The sequence below is a fragment of the Typopeltis vanoorti genome, chromosome 3 (genome assembly GCF_054136105.1).
Source record: "Typopeltis vanoorti isolate ZY-2024b chromosome 3, IOZ_Tvanoo_1.0, whole genome shotgun sequence".
Lineage (NCBI taxonomy): Eukaryota > Metazoa > Arthropoda > Arachnida > Uropygi > Thelyphonidae > Typopeltis > Typopeltis vanoorti.
This window is the reverse complement of record NC_143551.1, coordinates 35,129,669-35,152,619: the sequence shown is the minus strand read 5'-3', so window position 1 is coordinate 35,152,619 and position 22,951 is coordinate 35,129,669. Positions and strand designations below refer to the sequence as shown.

Here is a 22,951-nt window from a genome sequence, read left to right as displayed (position 1 = left end):
CATGAGAAACTGACTTTTGTGAAGAACTCGTGTCTTTCTCCAATGAACTCTGTGTCTAGTGAAGATGGCATGTTCAGAAAGTCCAGACACTTCAGGTTTAAAGTATTCAATATAAGATTGATGTTCTTCTAGCCGAATAGAGGCAGATCTTCCTGTTTGTCCGAAATAAGATAATCCACAAGAGCACGGAATCTGGTAGACACCTGGATGATTAAGATGTGGAAGCTTGTCCTTAGGAGAAGTGAGAAAGGTGGAGATTTTTCTAAACGGTCGAAAGGCAACAAAAATATTCAGTGGTTTTAAAACTTTTGCTATATGTTCACTGATGCCTTGTACATAAGGGATAGTAATGCACGTTATTTCCTCTGTGTTTGAAGAGGATGACATATTAAAACTACTCAAAGTTCTTTCAATGAAGCAATTCTTATAACCATTAGATAGAAAGGAAGAAGTTATGTATTGTAGTTCTTTCTGTAAAAGATCGTCTGTAGAACAAAAGGAGTGGGCCCGATGAACCAGTGTTTTAATAGTTCCTGCCTTTTGACTGGGATGGTGATGAGATTCCGCATGGATATAATGGCCTGTATGAGTCTTCTTTCTATAAACTGAGAAATGTAGGTTACCATTAGGTTACCGATAAACACTGGTTCATCGAGCCCACTCCTTTTGTTCTACAGACGATCTTTTACAGAAAGAACTACAATACATAACTTCTTCCTTTCTATCTAATGGTTATAAGAATTGCTTCATTGAAAGAACTTTGAGTAGTTTTAATATGTCTTCCTCTTCAAACACAGAGGAAATAACGCGCATTACTATCCCTTATGTACAAGGCATCAGTGAACGTATAGCAAAAGTTTTAAAACCACTGAATATTTTTGTTGCCTTTCGACCGTTTAGAAAAATCTCCACCTTTCTCACTTCTCCTAAGGACAAGCTTCCACATCTTAATCATCCAGGTGTCTACCAGATTCCGTGCTCTTGTGGATTATCTTATTTCGGACAAACAGGAAGATCTGCCTCTATTCGGCTAGAAGAACATCAATCTTATATTGAATACTTTAAACCTGAAGTGTCTGGACTTTCTGAACATGCCATCTTCACTAGACACAGAGTTCATTGGAGAAAGACACGAGTTCTTCACAAAAGTCAGTTTCTCATGGAACGCCTTTATAAAGAAACATGTGAAACTCTACTTCATTCTCCTAACTTAAACAGATCCGACAGCTTACGTCTGTCCCCTTTATGGGAGATAGTACTTTACAAATCAGCTAATCTTTCCTAACTTTTTATTATATTAATTTTTTTTTTTTTTTTTTTTTTTTTTTTTTTTTTTTTTAGGAAAGTTATTGACCTTTTTAGTTATCTTACACCAGCTACTTAGGTGGTGCTTTTTGGAATTGTCAGCTAGTGTTTAATTTTGAGCTTAATGTACTGAGGATGCCTGTGACACAGGCGAAAATTATACTAATAAATAATCTTTCTACGTGAGTTTTTTCCGTTATTTATTGTGTAGCTTTAGTTACTTGTACATAGGCTTAGGTATCAGTTGTTATTCATAACATTGGGAAAACGCTAAATGGGAAAAAAAAAAAAATAAATATATAGTTATTGAACTCTGGTCTTTGAACCAGTGTCATCAGAGCACAAATTACAGCTGTGGCAAGCATGCAGCACACAACTGAACTAATGCTCTAACAGGGCACCCTTATGAGATAACCATAAAATTAATTTTTTGAGAAGTCAGGTTATATTTGGTCTGACTCTCTCCCATATCTTTGAAAAATAATGCAGCCATACTTGTTGAGGTGGGGTAGGTAAAGGGAGGGAGGGAGGGGGGGGTGCAGAGAGTACTTCATAGCCAATGCAGATTCTAAAAATAATCTTTCATGTGAAGGACTTTTTTTGTATAATGAGACCTGTGGAGTATCCATAACTCTAGAATCGCATGTGTATGACGATAAAAATTCAATTTATTATACAGATATTTTGTCTAAATGAAAACACTAGCCACAGGATCCAATGGGAAAACACCAAGCTGCTACATAGATCTGTATAGAAACATGAACGTTTATAAAAAGAGTACTAAAGCCTTACTTCATCAAGCCTCATTTGTAATAACTGCCATACAATGGCTTACTATTCCTAAAGTGTGAAAAATTATCATCATCCTCAACTGTATTAAATAAATTTGTAATCTCTAGTTGTTTTTTTTAACTCATCTATTTTAATTTTATTTTCAGCCCAATAGTTTTGAACTGTGAGCACGTGACTGTATACATAGAGGGATTCCAGTTTAATGCATGCACTCTACTGTTTCTTTATTCAAATTCCTTATTGTTGCTCAAGCTTTGCACTGAAGACAAAATATCTATATAATAAATATAATTTTTACAGTGGTACATATGTGATTCTATAATTATTTGTGTGAAGGAATATTCAGAGCATAGTCTACAGTCCTGACTTGCCATACAAATGATTGCAGATGTAATTTTTGTGTTCTTCAAGGTGCATGTTAACAGATCTACTAGTCTGTCCAATGTAGACTAAACTGCAGGCACCAGGAACTTTATACACTCCAGAACGTGCAAGAGAATGAAGTTGATCATTAGAATGGATGAAAGTGCTAATGATCAAATAACTTTCCAGTTTCAAACTACTCATTCAGCTAGTTTGAAGTTGGCGTGGAGATTATGTTTGTGGAAAACTTTAGCTCATTTGGTCTGCATTGATTAAGTTGATTCAATAAAATTTAATAGAGATCCTAAAGTTGCTGGCCTGGTTGGCAGACTGGATAGCACTTCTGCTCTCCAATTGATAGACTATGAGTTCAAATCCTACCATTGGCATAGATAATTTCTGCATTTGTTGCCAGGTGTGAGGCCACTGCCCTGCTTATTAGATATCTGAAGTGGCTTAAAAGCTATTTGTTTCTATATTTTGTAAAATGCATCAGAAGTTTGGGGATTAACATTAGAAAATATTCCATGCATTATACCACATGGTGATTTATAAGTGCAGAAGTAAAATATCTGATAATCACATTTTTATATCTTCCAGAGAAATATATGCAATTTACAAACATAAAATACACTTGCAGTTTTCTACCATGTATAAACTAAAACATTCAACCAACTAAACTTCCTTTACTTTTCTTCAGCATTTGACAAGTTTCAAAGGTTATGACTTTGTGATAAATGAAATCATGGTTGATATAATAAAACCAAGAATTTAAGTGTGTCATTTATTAAATAGTTTATATTGCATCAATGTTGAATTCTTATATTTTTGAAGTGAACATGTGTAGACAGATGAATGCATGACGAATGAAATGAATGTGTGGGCAGATGTAGATAAATCACACACCAAACCTTTAATATCTTATATTAGTAAAAGCAAATAATGCTTTCTTTATTACTTTAAGGGAAGCTTTTCTCAAAAGGAAAAAGAATGCCAAAGTTTGTCAGCCAAGATTACAGCTTCTTCGGATAGTTTAAGTCAGTCAGAAAGCAAGGTAAGTGTAGTAGTATAAATTGGGGTGGGGGGTATATTTGTGTGTGTGTGTGTGCGCGCGCGCGCCTTTGTGCTGTATACATGCACTGTACATTAGCATGTGTAAAAACATCTTCTTAGCATAATTTTCAGATCTAGGCCCAAAGGAAACAGCTGTTCCAATTATGCTAAGAAGATGCTTTTACACATTAATCTTATCTAGGATTGTGAGGAACAATAATAATTTACTTTTCAGTTAAATATAAGTTAGTCATTCTCTTTTGCTATGGATATCATCATGAAATTAGGCATTTCAAGGTTATCTGAATATGATTTTATTTCAGACATGTCAAAAACTTGGTTGACCATTTTCTCTAGTCAGGACTTTGGAATTTTTGACAATTAAATCCATCTACTTAGAATTATGTTGATTACAGTAAAAATTTCTGTTTTCATTATGGCATATAGTATGCCATATATGACATTGTTAATAGCTAGGATTTTTTTTTTAATTTAATCTCTTTTTCTAACAATTATTTTTTTATTTCCGAGTGTACCTATATATTATTTTATTTATTTGCACGAGGGTTCACTCCGATTGGTGCAGTGACCTTAACTCTTTCTTCCAGAATCCAAAAAAATCACTGACTCAAGACCAAAATACAAAATAAACACATTTAATATAACAAAGACAATATATATACACTTCAAACAACTTTACATAACTATAACTACAGAATTAATTAGATCCAAGGCCTTTTAAAAATAAACTTACACTTAAGACTAGACTAAACACTTTGTTTGCACAATGACAAAATGTTCATAGTCAGTTTCTCTCTCTGTCAAGGCCCTTTTCTGAAGATATATGACCTTATTCTTCATTTTCATAGGATCCTTTCTCATCACTTATGTAGCACACATTTATTCTTCCTGACTTATTCTGTCGTCTATTTAGTAGAAATAACAGTTAGATTCGGTGTCCTTAATACAGATGAAACTTCCTAATCAGAGTTTTCTCGAACATTCCTTTAGAACATAAATAGCAACTTCTTTTATTCACTAATATTTATTGACAGTCTTAACTCTTATACTTAAAAAAAAAAATAGTTACAGTTCTATGATTCCCTTTTTTTGGAATCTACTACTAATTTTCCAATTAGCATTTCCTCCAATATTCCTTTTAAAATGTCTATAGCAGTATTTCCCTTTTATTTATCAATACTTATTCCACATTAAAACTTCATAGTTCCACGATTCCTTTTTTGGAATCTACTATTAATTTTCCTCCAACTGTCATATATAAAAAAAAAACTCGATTTCTACCGAATCTAAATATCTGCTGGCCTGTGTTCTAATTTCTTTCCGAACACTCTCTTGTTTAAACCCTTTACCACGATGCTGAACGCTTTCTGTCAGCTGTCAATCACACATCAAACATCAGTTTCTCTGAAAAAAATTTTTTTTAATTTAAATATTTAACCTGTATCTAACAAAACTGTTAATGCTTATTTCATGATCTTAAATAATAACGTGATTCTTGCTGATCATTATTCATACTCTCAGAATCACTAGTTTCAGAATCATCTGATGCTAGAGATAATTCAGAAGTTTCTTCTTCCAATTTACTATACTTACAAATCTCATTTCTATACTTTTCAATTATTTCATTTAAACTATTCGAATTATGCCCTAAATCTACAGAATCATCACTATCAGAATCAAATTCTACAGGTTTCTGAGTTTCTTTATCCTTATTAACTAAATTAGAGGTATTTTCACATTTTTCTGGTTTATTTAACTCTAAGTTAAATGATATTCTGCTATAATTTCATCAATGTTAGAGTCAATTTGATTATCATCGCTCTTACATTGTACATTATCTGAATTATGTACCTTGGGATTTCTAAAATTTCCTGCACTAGGTTTTGTTTTACCCAAGTTTAATTTTCTCCTTTGATGTGTATTTAAATTATGAGGTTGGAAACTATTCTCTTTCCTACTATTTGATTGTGAATAAGATGCACAATTAGTACTAGGGAAAAAAACTTTCATCCTTCAATATTCTATTCATATTGTCTCCTAATATAACTAAATTTTTACTCCCCAAAAAGTACCCTTTTAACCTTTCAGAGTGTACATTTATAATTTTGCTAGGATTTTTGACATCTTGAATCCTAAAATTCACAGGAGAAAATTTCTCTAAAATTCTATATGGACCTAAAGCTTTCCATCCTAATTTCCCAACCCTTTTTATACTAGATTTATCATCTATCAATACTAAATCTCCTGGTGCAAATGACTTATACTTTCTAAAACCATTTATATACTGCCTAGTTTTCTGAAAACTTAATTTACTTATTTCATACTAATCTGTGATTAGTGGAAAATTTATCTACTACTGTTTCAAGATACTGATTTATATCATTGTATCCTGTATTAGGAAAGATTGGATCAAAGCCATATAAAGCAAAAGATGGTTTTTCTGATAGCAGAATGAAAAGCAGATCAGATCTATATGCAAATAATGCTTGAGAAATATATGTATCCCAGTCATTCGTTTTAGTGTTTGCCAGATTGGAGAGTATTTGCTTTATATTGTTATTCAGCCTTTCACACATACCATTACACTGTGGGTGGTAAGGTGTAGTAAAAATCTTCCTAACGTTGAGTAATTTAATAACTGTAATAACAGTTCAGATGTAAAATTTGCTCCTTGATCTTAAAGTAAGGTCTGAGGAGTTCCATATCTACAAATTATCATATTCAAGAACTTTCTTGCAATAGTCTTTGTAGTTTGATCCTTCATTGAGACTGCTTCAGGAAATCTAGTTAGCATGTTTATGGCTACTAGAATGTACCTATTGCCTTTTTTTAGTAATTGGCAGTGGACCTACTACATCAATAACAATAGCCTGAAAAGGTCTAGTTGGGATTGGAAATGGTTGTAGTGGAGCTTTTCCTTAAAAGGGGATCTTATTTGGCACTTATGGCATGATTTGACATATGTGAGTATGTCACTCTTCATACATTTCCAGATATAACGATCCTTTATTCTTTCCGAAGTTCTAGAAAATCCTTGGTGTCCTGCCAAGTCAGAATCATGGAAAGTGTACATAATCTAAGGAATCATTTGAGTTGGTGCCAATATTTTCACTTTCAACCTTCCATCTTCCATTTGTCTAGATAAGAGTAACCCATCTTTATCTAAATATAAGTTTTCCAGGTTTAAAAATGTATCCAGTTGAGTTTCACCCTTCAATACTGCTACATAAATAGTTTAAAGTACAGGATCATCTTTCTGAGCTCAGACAATCTCATCCTTTTCCCAAACTTGTGAACTAGGTTCTTTATTCTTTAGAGTCTCAATATTAAACACTTGATCATTATCATCAGGGTGTTTAAAAACTTCAGGAGACTGCTGTAATTTTCCATTGTCATGTGATGTCCTGTTCAAACAGTATTCTAGTCCACACAAGGATACTGTATTATCAACAAAATTTCATGCGAAAGCATGACGTTTCAGAAAATCAATTCCAAATATTACTTGTACATTTGGATTAGATGATTCTGGAAGAACTGTTAATGGATGACAAACTTTCAATGGAAAACAAGGAATTGAAATAAAAACACTGATTTGCTTATCAGCTGAAATTTCTGATTCAAATATACCCTTTAATTTTATTGGATAACTTAAAACTGAAATGTCATTTGGAATTAGAGATTTAATTCTGTTAAACAAACTATAAGAAATGAGTGAAATGTGTGCACCTGTGTCAAGTAAAATATCACAAGGCATATCTTCAATAAATCCTTGTAGAACTGTCAAAGGATTACCTCCATTAGTATAAGGAGCTAATGATACATCAAACTCTCTTTTAGGGTTGGAGCTGTCTTTGGCTTTACCCATGTCTAATGAGTAGTTTGATATTTCTGTCCTTGCCAGTATAATATTGGAATAATAATTATTCCCAGATTTTTCTTTATTTTCTGATTTCTCCCCAAATCATGTAATTGTACCTTGGAATCAGATTTTGGAACATTTTCTGTTAGATTTACAGAAATTTCTTTAAGACTGTTTCTTTTTTTCTTCATCATCATCATCATCATCATGCATATCAAGGATTTAGGCCTAGCATGGCATGTTCCAGCCTTAGAAGTCATCATTGAATCGTTTAAGAGGACGTCCTGGTTTTCTTTTTCCTAATGACTTGTACTTTAAAGCTTGTTTTGGTAATTTTTCTGTTTTCATTCTTTGAATGTGTTCCATCCATTTATGTTTATATTTTTTAATTTTTTCTATTACTGGTTCTTTGTTTAATTCTTTCATAATTTCTTAATTTCTTTTGTGATCAAATAAGGTATACTTTGCAGATTTTCTCATAAACTTCATTTCTGCTGTTATTAGCCTTTGTTTGTCTTCTTGTTCTATTGTCCAGATTTCGCTTCCATGCATTAAGACTGGTAGGGCTAATGTATTGTATACTTTTAGTCTGGTTTGTTTTTGAACTAGGTTTAGTTTAAATATAGAGTTAATTACATCTGTTATTTTTAAATATTTTGTAATTTTTACGTTTATATCTTTTTCATTTTCATATGTGATCATGCATCCTAGTTAGTTAAATGAATTCATCTGTTCTAAGATCTTGTTATCTATTACTATTTTATTTCTTGCTGGATCTTGTCCTTTAAAGGTCATAGTTTTTGATTTTTCTGTTGATATTATCATACCATAATCTTTGGCTATCTCATTTAGATCTAAAATAGCTTTCTGTAAGTCATCTTCAGAATTTGTAATTATTGTTTAGTCTTTTTATTTTTCACTTGGTTAGACTATAATAAATTTAGTTTAATCCTTTATCCAAGTGTGAGCAAACAAAGTTTGCACCTGAAAGTATCTTCAGGACTGGGGTATCTCCACTTGGGCCTGGCTCCCACTGAAGAGACCTCAATAAAGGTCGAAACTAGTCTGGGTAGTGGCCCTTCCCGTAATGCATAACATTATACATATCTACAAGGAGATGTGTTTTGCATTATGGGAGATACTGAGATAGGAGTGATGTTATGTTACTCCACCTTTGCAACGAGTTGCCCGGTGTTGTACCACCTTACCCCAGTTAATAAAATTAGTATTTTATTAACCTTTTTCTCATGTCTATGTTAATAGACATGAAAAGGCTTTTCTTGCTGTCTCTATTCTTTTTATTTCTTTAAGGTAATTTCCTCTATCTGTAAACATTTGTCCCAAATATATAAAAGACTGAACCTGTTTATGTCAACAGTTATGTTTAATTTCTTATTTATTGGTTCTTTTGATATAATCATGCACTTTGTTTTCTTTAGGTTAATAATTAATCCCATGTCTAGGCTTCTGTTGTAAATTTCTGTGACTGAGTTTTGAAGATCATCTTCAGATTCAGCTATAAGGACTGCATCATCTGCATACCTGAAGTTCCTAGCCTCGACAATTTTACACCCTTCAATTCTGAAATATCTCTAAAAACTTGCTCACTATATATATTATACAGTAAGGGTTATAAGACACTTCCTTGTCTTACTCCTTTTTTGATTTCAAATTGTCAGAATATGCATTTTTATATCTTATTGAGGCCATTTGATTCAAGTATATATTTGTAATTATATGTAGATCTTTTCCTTTTAAACCATTATTCTGTAAGATATGTATTAATTTCTTGTGTTCTATTGAATCAAATGCTTTGTTGTAATCAATAAAAAAAGATATATGCTTTTCTGGTTATCGAGACATCTTTCACGTAATGTTTACAAATTGAAAATTCCTTCTCTTGTACCTTTATCTTTTTGAAAAACTTATTGTCTTCTATTTCTGCTGACAAAGTGCCTTTTATTCTTTCGAAGATTATTCTCAGTAGTAATTTTGTAATGTGGCTTGTTAAACTTTTTTTTATTAGTCTATATTCTGAACATTCAAAAGTTCTTGAATTTTGGGAATAGTGACAAAAATGGATTTCCTTAGATAATCAGGGATGTGTATTTTTAATATCATATATGCTATTAAAATTAACCTTTAGGTCATTAATTGTGTTTTTGTTTAATTTCTTTAACAATTTGATAGGGATCTGATCAGGGCCTGGTGTTTTACCTGTTTTCATTTGATTTAGAGCATATTCTATTTCTTCATATGTAATTGTCTATCCATACTTTGTATCATATGTGCAATCACAGTCAAACAGTTTTTTTCCATATTCTTTCAATCTTTTTAAGATATCTTGTGTCTCTATTAGCATTTTTCCATTTTGATCTTTTATACAAAGATTATGGTTGAAATTTTTCTTTTTATTTGTCAGGGCTTGGCTTGGCTTGGCTTATGCATTTCTTTACTATTGTGTTTCTTGTCCAATTCCTCTATTTCTTTACATTTTTCATTTAGCCCCTTGTCTGTAGCCTTCCTGCATTCATTTTTTATAATTTTACTGAGTATTCTATACTGTTGTATACTTTTCTTTTTTCTTCTTTCATTCATAAGTTCTAATATTGATTCTGTCATCCAAGGTTTTCTCTTATTGTATTTAATTTTTGGAATAATCTTGTTAGCTGTCTCATATATTACACTTCTAAAATTTGACCATCTGTTTTCAATTTCCTCTGATCTAATTTCTGAGTTATACACCATTATGTTGTCAGGTATATTCAGAGCCTGTCAAGTCTTTCAGTATGATTGTTTTTAGAAATGTTTTTTAGTTTAATTTTTAAAGTAGACACAACAGGGTTATGGTCTGAACCTATATCAGCACCTGGGTATGTTTTAATGTTGGTTATATTATTTTTGTATCTATTATTTATCATTATGAAATCTATCTGGTTTCTTATAGAGTTATTAGGATTTGTCTGCATTTGATATTGAAAGAAAGTATTCATTATGTGCAGGTTGTTTTGAATGCATAATTGTATCAATCTCTTGCCTCTTTCATTTCTTTTGCCCAATCCAAATTTTCCAACAGCTGGATTTTCTTCCCCTTCTCCAACCTTTGCATTCAAGTCGCCCATCACTATGAGTATCTCATTTGATTTTACATTTTCTATAGATTTTTGTAAAGTATTATAAAAATCTTCTATTCATCATCGTGAGTCATTGTACAGGCATAAACCTGGATTATTATGATGTTAAAAGGCTTTGCAGCTAATTTAATAAGCGTCATTCTTTCATTTATGGGCCATAGCCCCATTACAGATTTAAAGATGTCTTTCTTAATCGTGAAGAGAATTAGTTGATTTCTCAATCCACCAGAATGTACAAATGTAAAGCCATCTTTTCTAGTTTTCCCATGTTAGGCCATCTTGTTTCACTAATTCCCATCACATCAACTTTAAGTCTTTTCATTTCCTGTATAAGGTTGTCAAAATAGTTTATATAATGTTCTCACATTCCAAGTTCCAATTTTCAAGACTGTTTCTTATTATCAAATGACGAATATCGGATACCTTCCTTTTGGATTTAAGTTGACATAATTATGGAGTGCATTTGCAGTGCTTGTTTTACTCACAGTTTCAGTGTCTTCTTCCTGTAACTATTTACAGCTTAGGACGTTGCAGAGGTTTCAACTTCCAAAGCATAGCTTGTAAGATATTTCCATTTCTCCCTGGTCAACTATAGGATAGTAACGTGGTGAGGCCCCAATTTCTTCCACATCTGCAATAGCCAACTTCTTCTTCTTCAACCTTCTGGTTCTGTCCACTGCTGGACGAAGGTCTCCCCCATGATTTTCCAGATCACTCGGTTTTCTGCTTCTCCCATCCATCTCACTCCTGCAATTTGTTTCAGTTCATCTCTCCACCTTCTTCTCGGTCTTCCTCTTTGTCTTGCTCCATCCATTGGTCTCCACTCTGTTGTTTTTCTAGTCCATCTCGCGTCACTGCATCTGGCAATATGGCCAGCCCATCTCCACTTAGCCTGTTTAATGCATTTTGCAATATCCATGATACCTGTTTGAGATCTTATCCAGATATTTGTCTTTCTATCTCTTAATGTGTCCATGCAGTTAGCCTAGTGGCTATGCGCTTCGCAACCATATGCCTGGGGAAGGAGTGTCCTAGGTTCGATTCCCGTCGGTGACGTGAGGAGCTGAAGGATCTTCCTCAGCCATAGCCAAGTTAGCAGTCTTGGGCGTGGACAGCAGGGTTTTTCCCCAGTTTATTCTGGGGGTTTTCATCCCGCAAAGCAGGCAAACTGGCCTTGAGAACTCAACACTACAGGCCATAGGATACACCGGGGCATGTCTGACCCCCTTATCCTGTAAACGGAGTGAGGTCCAATGATCAATGGACCCTCGACACTGCAAGGTAAAAGAGGGTATAAGGAAGATGAAATGAGATCTCTTAATGTTATTTTTAGCATACTTCTTTCCATGTGATGTTGTGTTGTTCTCAGCTTTTTGTTTAGGGCTTCTGTTAAAGTCCATGTTTCTCCTCCATATGTTAGGACAGGAAGTATGCACTGGTCGAAAGCTTTCCTTTTTAGACTCATAGGGATGTCACTTCTGAATATGTCTCTCCTTTTCCCATAGCCATCCATCCATCCATCCAAGGTGAATTCTTCGTTCAATCTCTTTTCTTTGGCACTCCTCAAAGGATAACAATTGGCCCAACATTATGAAGTAACTTGTTCTATTTCATGGTTTTCAACTTTGATAGTTTTATGGTTTATGTATTTATTCATCATTATTTTTGTGTTTTCTCTATTTATTTTTAATCCAATTTCTCTGGAGGCTTCGTTTAGCTGATTTAGCCTTTCTTCCAGATCTTCAAGATTATCTGCTATCAAGACAATATCATCTGCAAATTTCAGATGATGCAGCCTTTCTCCATTTATGTTTATTCCTTTTGTTTCCCAATCAAGGCTTCTAAAGACTTCTTCTAGTGCAGCTGTAAATAATTTGGGAGATATGGTGTCGCCTTGCCGGATGCCTTTTTGTATTGGAAACTTTTCACTGTTTTTATATAATTTAATTATAGAAGTTGCATTATTGTAAATATGTTTTAGTGTTTCAATATATGGTTTCTCGGTTCTCTGGGTTTCAAGTGCTTTTAGTGTTGCAGATATTTTAACTGAATCAAATACTTTTTCGTAGTCTATATAGGCCAGACATAAGGGTTTATTATATTCAATTGATTTTTCAATGAGCTGTCTTAATGTATGAATATGGTCCAAAGTATTGTAATTCTTCCTAAATCCAGCTTGTTCACAGGATTGCATTCCCTCTAGTTTAGATTTTATTCTATTATTTATAATTTTTGTGAAAACTTTATATATGGTAGGGAGTAGGCTTATAGGTCTGTAGTTTTTAATTTCCTCCTTATTGCCCTTTTTAAAAATTAATATTAGAAGTGAACTGTTCCAATTTTTTGGAATTTTTCTCTGTTTTAGGCATTTATTGAAGAATTTACTCAACTGTTTGATAACAGGGCTTCCTCCCAGTTTTAAGAAGTCTTCCATCTTCTCCTGGGGCCTTTCCATTCTTCATTTCCCGCAGTGCCATTTCCACTTCACCTTGTAAGATCTCAGGGGGCATCATGTTCTTCCTCACTTGAGTAATCCATAGATGATTCTTGGATGTCCTGGTCTTTGTCTTCATAGAGTTCAGTATGAAATTCCTGAATTCGTTTGATTATTGCATCTCTATTTGTTTTATCAGTTCACCATTTTTTCCTCTTACAGCAGCTATTTTCTTTGTTCCAACTGATAATGTTCGTCTTAGGACCTTCATATTACTATTGTTTTCTATTGTTTCTTTAATTTTCCTAGTATTATACGATCCAAGTTCATGTTTCATCCTTTTACGTATAGTTTTACAAATTTCCATATATTCTATTTTATCAGTGTCATTCAAATCTCTTTTCATATCTCTTCTTTTCTTCATCAGATCTAAGGTTTCCTGTCTTAGTTTTTCCTCTCCTTGGTGCCTTTTTACACCTCCTATTTCTAGTGCACAATTCAAGATAGATTTTGTTAATATTTCATTAGCATCATCGATGGTAGTAACTGTGTTTAACTTTTTTAGTTCATTTTTGAGTGATTCTCTATAACAGCTTTTATTGTGGTAGAGGTTTTGTAGATTCACTAAATTGGACTTTTTTCTTATGAGCTTATTCCGTTCCCATTTTTTGTTGATCCATACTTTTGCCTTTACCAGTCTGTGGTCACTTCCTGTGTTAAATCTATTAAGCACTTCGGTATTATTTATTATATATCTTCTGTTGGAGAGGATGAAGTCTATTTCATTGTAAGTTTGTCCATTTTTGGTTGATTTTCTTCTTGAAAAAGCTGTTCACGATAAAGAGGTTATTTTCTTCTGCAAATTCAACACGTCTTTCTCCTCTTTCATTCCTCTGTCCAAATCCAAATTTACCGATGGAGTTCAGATGGTCATCTCTGCTTCCAATTTTGGCATTAAAATCACCCATTATAATTATGTAGAATTCTTTAGAATTATTGAATGCGGATTCTAATGTTTCATAGAAATCTTCTCTCTCTTCATCTGGATGGTCCATAGTTGGGGCATATACTTGTATAATTTTCAGTTGGTATCTTTTATTTATGAAGAGACTTAGTTCAGCTATTCTTGATGTTATTTTATTTACAAACAGGACATTGTCCTTGATTGTTTTATTTATTAGGAATCCTTCACCACCAGTTGAGTTTCTATCACATTCACAGTGGTAGAGTAGATGTCCATCATTTAATCGCATGAGAGTTTCTTCTTTCCTTCTTATCTCTGAAAGGCCCACAATGTCCCATTTTATATATTCCAATTCCTTCATTAGTTCTTCCAATCATCATCCCATAGAGATCTGCAGTTATATGTTCCTACTAATATCCTTCTATCATTGTGCACTGTAGATGGACTCATTGTAGCTAGTGGAGACTGTAGCATATTTTTCGACCTAGACCCTCTGCCTAAGTCCAGGATGTATCCCTTTTTATTCAGGGCGACGGACGAGCACAGTATGTAATTTTCCTATTTTATTCATTCAGTCATGGGGAGATATTTGGCCTTATAGCACCACGCTGGCCAGATGGGTTGGTGCCTTACAATAGTGCATAAGATGAACTGACACAGCAAAATAGGAAAGATTCACTCCTAGCCCTCGAATACTCTAATAGCATTTAGGATAAAGAGCAAGAAGATAAGAAAGAAGCAAGGAAGGAAGAGGAGGGACCAGTCTACAGATAATATAACAGATGTATATTACATGAAGTAAGGCATGGTCCAGCATCAGGTACCTCGGGTTTGCCATGCCTGTACTCACTAAAGCGAGTCCTTGAGGATTCAATAGCCAACTAACTTGACTCAAATTGCCAACGGTTGATCTGTATTCAGATTCTTCTGCCTGCCAGTTGTTTCACATTGCCGTTGATATCTGAATTCTTCCACCAACAATGAAACAGCAGATGTCATTGCAGTCCTAACATCTTCACCAGAGCCCCTTTAGTCAGCCATTTTTCAAGGTTCTCTGTAAGCCTTCATGGCTACCATATCAGCCTGAGGCACACAAAGTCCCCACCGTGCTTCACCTTACAAAGAAATCCTCTACTTCATGCTGCTTCCACCCTCCATGACGTGGATGTGGGGTTGGACTTTGGAGGAAGAGTCTTAATAATATTAAATTAAATTAATAATATTAAATTTTTAAAAATTATAAATTGATTAAAAATTGCAATTTCAAGAACAGATAAGTATAAAAATAAATTAAAAATTCCAATTAAATTTAACTAAATAAAAATAAACACATTCAATATTAAACAATAAATAAATTAAAAACAGAACTACATTAAACATTTCTAAAGTCCTCTTGTATGGAGATTTTCTTCTGGACTTGTTCTGGTTGCTATATGGGTTACAGATGGGCCCTCTACATTTTTAGAATGATTAATCCGTCATTTTTGTTCAGATTTGGATAGCGTTTTAGCATTTCACAGGCTTCTTTGAATTTTCTCTCAAACCAGGTTTTGGTGTGGTGTAGGGACTTAGTGCCTCTCCAGGTCAATTTTATGGTATTGTTTGGAGTACGTGGTCTGATAGGCCTGTTTTATTTTACTATAATGTTTTTTTTTTTTTTTACCATAATTGTTTTGCCACATGAAATACCCTGAGCAGAGTATGTGGGCAAAGAGGGCTGTGATGTCCGGTGGAAATCCGCCCGACATCACAATAGTTGAAAGAATCAACAGCCCTAATTACCACTTAGCTAAGAAATTAGCGCCCACCCTCTAGGAGTTGGTAGGTCATTCCCTCTCCTACATAAAAATACACAACATTTTAATTTTATAAACGAAATTAAAATCATCAGACTAAACGACCAAGATTTATTAGTCAGCTTTGACATAACTGCCCTTTACACCACTGTCCCTATCAGTGATACTATTATTCTCCTACAGAACATATTTCCGCCCAACATCATGTCCCTCTTTGCCAACATATTCCGCTCTGGGTATTTCGTGTGGAAAAACAATTTTTACCTACAAAACGAAGGTACGGCCATGGGGCTAACTACTTTCCCCCCAATGAACAAACTTTTACATGGAAGACTTTGAGCAACAAGCACTAGATTCGGCCAGCCTAAAGCCCAAAGTCTGGTCTGGCTTAGATATGTCGATGATATTTTTGCCATTTGGCCCCACAGCCACGAAACATTAAATACATTCCTTAGCCACCTGAACAAACAACACAAATATATCCAGTTCACCATTAAAATCGAAAACAACCACTAACCTACACACACGAGCCATTACATACACAAAAATTCATACCCACCCAACACAAAAACTAGGACTCATAAGCACTCTCAAACACAGAGCATTAGCAATTTGTTTGAATGAACAAGCCCTAAAACAAGAATTCAAAATCATTACCCATGCATTTGTAAAAAATGGCTACAATAAAAAAAAAAAAAAATTCACAAGATCCTCCATAAAAATACCACTAAAAACAAAAAAAAGATTACAAGAATGCCATAGCCATACCCTATGTTAGAGGTATTTCAGAAAAAATGAATTGAACACTACATAAATACAACATCAAGACTACCTTCAAACCCTCGACAAAATTAAAAAATTTACTCGGTTCTTCCGAAGATCCTCTCCCACACCTGGTCCACCCAGGGGTTTACAAAATCCAATGTACATGTAAACTACCCTACATAGGGGAACCAGAATGCACGATCCTAATCAGAAATGACAAACACAAACAACACATTAAATACCTCCATTATGGTAAAACAGGCCTATCAGACCATGCACTCCAAACATACCATAGAATTGACTGGAAAGGCACCAAGTCCCTACACTGCACCAAAACCTGGTTTGAGAGAAAATTCAAAGAAGCCTGCGAAATGCTGAACCACTATCCAAACCTGAACAAAAATGACAGATTAATCATTCCAAGAATGTGGAGGATCCACATAGCAACCAGAATAAGTCAGAAGAAAATCTCAATACAAGAGGACTTTAGATATGTTTAATGTAGTTCTGTTTTTAATTTATTTATTGTTTAAAAATATTGTATGTGTTTATTTTTTATTTATTTTAATTTAATTGGAATTTTTTAAAAATTTAATATTATTTTAGTTTTTCCACAAGAGGTCATGCTAGGTAAAAGATTAATAAGCAGTTAGATTCATTTTACCTTTGTAAAGTGCTGTAGCATGTAGCTTAGATCTTATATGTATTTTCCTAATGATGACCTCAATACAGAGGACGAAACATCAAAAATTACTTTCCTACTATTAAGTAAAGTAATTATTTTAGCGTGTGTTTTGTCTCCATAATTTCTTAACTATGAATCAGGTTTTTTAATTAATGTATCTTGAAGTAAAAAAAAAAAAAATGCTTATTATATCTGTTAAAAAAAGTGCTTTTTTTTTTCAATTTTTCAGGTTATATCTAACTTAGGTATAAACTAAATTGCTAGAAAAAAATTTCATCAGAGATTATTAAAATATTCAAATAAAATATATTCAAGTGGACAAACAGGAATATAATGGAATACAAGTTTAATGATACCTATCTTGTACAAAAAGAAACATACTTCAAAATATACAGTACTTTAGCAATACCTGCATGATTATGTGGACAAGTGAAATTTGGACAAGAATAAAAACAAGTGAAATGCAATTCATGAGAACTGCAAAATATACATTATTAAACAAAAAAATGAATGAAAATATTTTAGAGCTAAAAATAAAATCAATAGAATAAAAACTAAATAAATATATTGTTATGCTCCTATCCTTTATATTGTTTGCATATTCTTAAGATATGCAAACAATATAAAGGATACGTCCCATACTTGGACAAAGCCCTAATCATAAATTAACTTACACGTGACTAAACTTAAGAATGGCCTAAATTTAGCTTGTTTAAAGAAAGGGAAATTTGTATGAGTGAGTAGGGTATACATAACTAACAAGATAAGATAAAGATATAAAGATAATATAGCTTTATCTTATTTTGTTAGTTATGTATACCCTACTCACTCATACAAATTTCCCTTTCTTTAAACAAGCTAAATTTAGGCCATTCTTAAGTTTAGTCACGTGTAAGTTAATTTATGATTAGGGCTTTGTCCAAGTATGGGACGCTGCCATTAAACATATCTCTGAGACAGTTCACCTGATAATATTGACAAATTTATATTTTAACTGCACCAGCCAATACTGAGGATAGACGAGACTCTTATCCAAGGTGGCTCTCTCAGAGTGATACACAGTAATAAACTTCCAACAATAAATAAACTAATTCCTATTCTCTTTATCTTTACATGCAGTCATGGCTCGAAATATTAACTTATATTCGTAGGTCCCTCCCGCTAGGTTCGATGGTAATTTTATGAGTAGCTATTTGAATTCATATAACAAGCTGGACTCAGGCAAATGCTATGAAACATATTTATTAAATCAAGAAATTATACATGTGAAAATATAAATGCATGGTTAACTATATCACGTTGCTAGCAAGATCTCAATTTCAATATTAACATTACAATACAAGAACAAATTACTTGGACCACTTCTATATATAATTTAACAAACTTGTAGCTTATGTAGCCTATCTTTTATCACTCATGTGGTCACTAGTTATATCTCACAACATATCACAATCATCTCTTATACAAATCCCTTCTAGGGAGACATTTCTCAAACAGGGACAGGTCAATACCAAAATAGGGATAGTTCCTAAAGTTCTTTACAATATGTCCATTACACAAAATATCCTATAGAATTCACACACAAATCTTCAACTGGAAATCAGAATATGACAATCTACATTACCGTTCCTGGATTGATTTTCAGTTCTTTCTTCAGCCTTGTCTGGACATCAAGGCTCCTTTAAGGTCTAAAACAATTCTCCGGGTCACATACGATAGCTGCACAGCCAGGTTCTCACGAATTGGAAAGGCGATGTGCCGCTCAGGACTTTCACCAGTATCGCAGGCACACATCTGGATTACCGTTGCACGGTATAGCATAGCTATCCTGATCTGAGGAAATAGCTAGCCCTAACTTGCATGCTATGGCAGACAACTCATATTTCCTCAGATATATAGCTATTTCCTCAGATCAGATGACTGATCTGAGGAAATAGCTAACCCTAACTCGCACGCTATGGCAGACGACTCATAACTTCTACGGCCAGCCTAGAATCTTCTCCACTGGCAGAGACCGAGAGCCAACGTCCACGAGGTCAGGAAACAGGAACCAAAAAGTCTCGTGTTGGGGGGGGGGGGTTTGGCGTTTATATTGCCCGCTTCAATCTCGGAGATTCGCACACTTCGCCACATGGTTTATCGCGTTCCGTGCACTCCTCCACGTGCGCGTGCCGTGTTTTCCTAGAAGGCGTTCTAGCTTCCTTTTCGTATAATTTCACTTTCCCTCCAGCCATACGTTATTCTGGATGGCTAAAGTGTGTGATCCTTGGATCTTAGCTTATACACTTTGCTTTCTTATAATACATGAAATGGGATGCTTTAAATAAATTAATACCTTAAATAAATTTTTCTAGTAGACTTCCTACAAAACAGGTGTTAAGTCTCACATATTTTTTATATTAATTATTTCTTCACTTCTATCTTAGTGTTATTTATATATATATATATATATATATATATACACACACACGGTGTTCATTGTCAAAACACAACATTCCCTATCTATAATCAAAGATAGTTGTTCCTGAATAAATTAATGTTTTGTCCAACTTATATTTTGATTATTCAGGACACAACAATATACAAAATTGGATAGAACATTGTAAACCAAATCACTGACACCAGTATCCTAAAAACAATTAATAAAATATAAACCAATTTGGAAGAGAAGTGTACACCTCAAAACAGGCTTTTGGATTAAACATGATACTGGAACAGATCATAAGGTTTATAACTGTATTTAGCATTATGATGATGATAAACTGAATAATGTAAAATTAGTTTGAGAAATTATTATTACTGATCTGATTAATTTAACAAACAAATTTTAAGAATTCTTAATGTAATTTACAGAATTGTAGCAGTTAGGGAAATTCTTCTATCTTGTTAACCAAGCTTGTTGTTACAGAAATGGCATTCTAACTGAAATAAGATTTTCATCCATTTCTGTTATGCTGTCTGTTCAGAAATATTCACATACCCTTCCATAGTAGCAGATATGGCTACGTACATCACAACTATGTATGGCTCATGCATATATAAAAGGAAGCATACAGTATTGCAGTCTTCATAGACAAACGTTAACAGTAAAATTGACTATTATTGAAGTGCTCAGTGATTTTCAATGTGGCACTGTCATAGGATGCCACTTTTGTAGTTTGTGAAATTTCTACCTTGCTACAGCTGTCCCAATATGTAAGTGATGTTATTGTGAAGTGGAAATACCTGGAAGCAACAACAGCACAATCACAACCTTGGAAGGCCACATAAGTTTACAGAATAGGAGTGCCAAGTGCTGAAGCATGTGGCAAGAAAAATGCACGTCCTCAGTTGAAATGCTTGTTACCAAGTTCTGAAATGTCGCTGAAAGCAATGCTATCACCATAACTCTTTGTCCAGAACCAAAGAACATGGGTTTCCATGGCAATGCAGCCACATACAAGCCTAATATCAGCAAGGGCAATGCCAAGCATCAGGTGAAGGCTGTAAACTCACTGCCATTGGACTCTGGATGGTGAATGACACTTCACCATCTAGCAATCCAATGGATGATTCTAGGTTTAGCAGATTGAATGTGTTATGTCAACTGTGAAGTCTGGTGGAGGAGACTTTGTGGTTTGGCCTGGGCTCTCCTGATTCCAGTGAGGGATTCTAGACACTGTGCTTCCAACTTTATGGCAACAGTCTAATGAAGACTCTTTTGTATATCAGCATGACATTGCCCCTTCTACAAAAGCGAGGGCTGTACAGGAATAGTTGAATGAGACAGGTTGAAGAACTTGACTGGCCTGCACAGAGCCCTGATCTCAACCCCAACAAATGCCTGTTGGATAAATTCCATTGCTGACTGCAAGCAAGGCGAAATTGCCCAACATCAGTGAATAGCTTCAATAATACTTTTCCAGAGGAATGGAAGGGAATTACTGTAACAGTATACCAAAAATCTAGTGGAAACCTTCCCACAAGGGAAGTCTTTCATATTAGAGTGAGAGTTGGAATGAGCAGGCATTCAGATAGTGTACATGTGATTAATTTATGCATACAATTTGAAAAAAAATCTCTAAATCAATGGTTTTGAGTCGCCCACCTCAGTGAAATGAAGCCATACTATCTGTTTATAATTGCAGGTAATTCAGCTAGAGAAAGAAATCAAAGAAAAATCTGATGTGGTTAATGGGCTCAGGATTAATCTCCAAGATATAGAATCCAAGATGCATGATGTAACTCAAGGTTGGTATCAATAAATATCAAAACATGTTTGATTATTCTTGCAAATTGAATTTTTATTTTTATTAAACCAGTAGTCTTATATAATCCTCAAATGCACAAGTATTAACATCATTTAACTTCAGATTGCCCTAACATTTGTAGAACTTACATTATTACAGAAGGGTCAAAGCTGTATAACTGAGAGGAGATCTCCACATAGCCTTTAAAGAAATGCGGAGAACCGACCAGAGCTTCTGACCTAATGTCCAATCCTCACCTTCTCGTCGTGCACCCTGTAGGGTATCTACCTGGATACTGAACGAACAAGGATAGGCTGGCAATTTGGGATTTAGTTGACCAAATTGTATTCCTATTGGTTAAACCAAAATACAAAATGATGGTACAACATGACAAAATTTCATGCCGGCTGGGGCATCGCCCAGTTAAACAAGGCCCCTGTTGTTTTTGCCTGGTCCAAAAGTTGGTCCATGGCGAACAGCAAAAAGTCAGTTACTGGAACAAACCTGAAAACATATCCCAATTACACATCACCAGAGTTAAAGATCAGTACTATCAACATAAGAAGCCTGAATGGCAAAGAAATGGAGCTAGCGGAGGAATTAGATAAGCACCAGATCAACATAATAGGGGTGACTGAAACAAAAAAGACAAAAACTGGTGAGATCTTTCTGAGCAATAAATACAAAATGTTATATTCAGGCAATGACAATCAAGGAAAAGAAGGAGTAGCCATAGTATTCAACACAAAATATGAGGCTCATCTTGAATGGCAGGCAGTCACAAGTAGAGTGATTTGGGCAAATATCAGAATGGAGAACTGGACATGAGACTTTTTTGTGCCTATGGTCCCACAGAAGGTTCTACTAAGTTAGAAGTGGAGGAATTTTTTGAGGCTCTAGAGAAAGCTACTGACATAATGAAAAAGGAAAAGTTGGTCCTTGTCGGGGATCTAAATAGCAGAGTAGGAAGTGATTGTCAGACATACAAAAATGTTTTGGGAAAATTTGGAGAAAAGAGCAAAGCTAATAATAATGGCAAATACCTGTTAGATTTCTGCTCATGACATGGACTGGTTATTACTAACACCATGTTCCAACATAAAAATGTGCACAAATTCTCATTAACTATGTTATTGTTGATAGTGATGTTTTTTCCATGGTGCAGGACACCAGAGTGTACAGAGGATTTGAAATTGGAAGTGATCACTATTTAGTCTTGAGCAGGATAAAATTGAATTTCATATTGAAAAGAATGACACGTAAGAAAGTTTGAAAGCGAATAAAAGTTGATCAGCTCTCAGATGTGAACTGTAGACTAAAATACACAAACATTATTTAAGGAAAAATGAAAGAGTTTGAGAACAGGAACCAAACTTTGGAGATTTAGTGGCAAGCCTTGAAGAAAACCCTGATTGATTCAGCTAGAAAGGCATGTGGTGAAGTTGTCTGCAAGGATAGAAAAATTAGAACTCCATGGTGGACACAGGAAGTTAAAGAGGCAGTGAAGGAAAAGAAGAAAGCATATCAAAAGTTCCTGGCAAATAAGTCAGC

The 22,951-nt window shown here is 34.2% G+C and overlaps 1 protein-coding gene across 3 annotated transcripts in view; it reads left to right on the top strand.

Moving 5' to 3' along the window:
- Positions 1-22,951, top strand: part of Golgin97 (Golgin 97) — a 288,071-nt gene that overhangs the window by 196,189 nt on the left and 68,931 nt on the right. For all 3 annotated transcript variants that reach the window (XM_090415540.1, XM_090415539.1, XM_090415538.1), the window contains 2 exons: positions 3,425-3,514; positions 21,299-21,401. In XM_090415540.1, the coding sequence (XP_090271666.1) occupies positions 3,425-3,514; positions 21,299-21,401 (193 nt within the window). The remainder of the gene's footprint in view (positions 1-3,424; positions 3,515-21,298; positions 21,402-22,951) is intronic.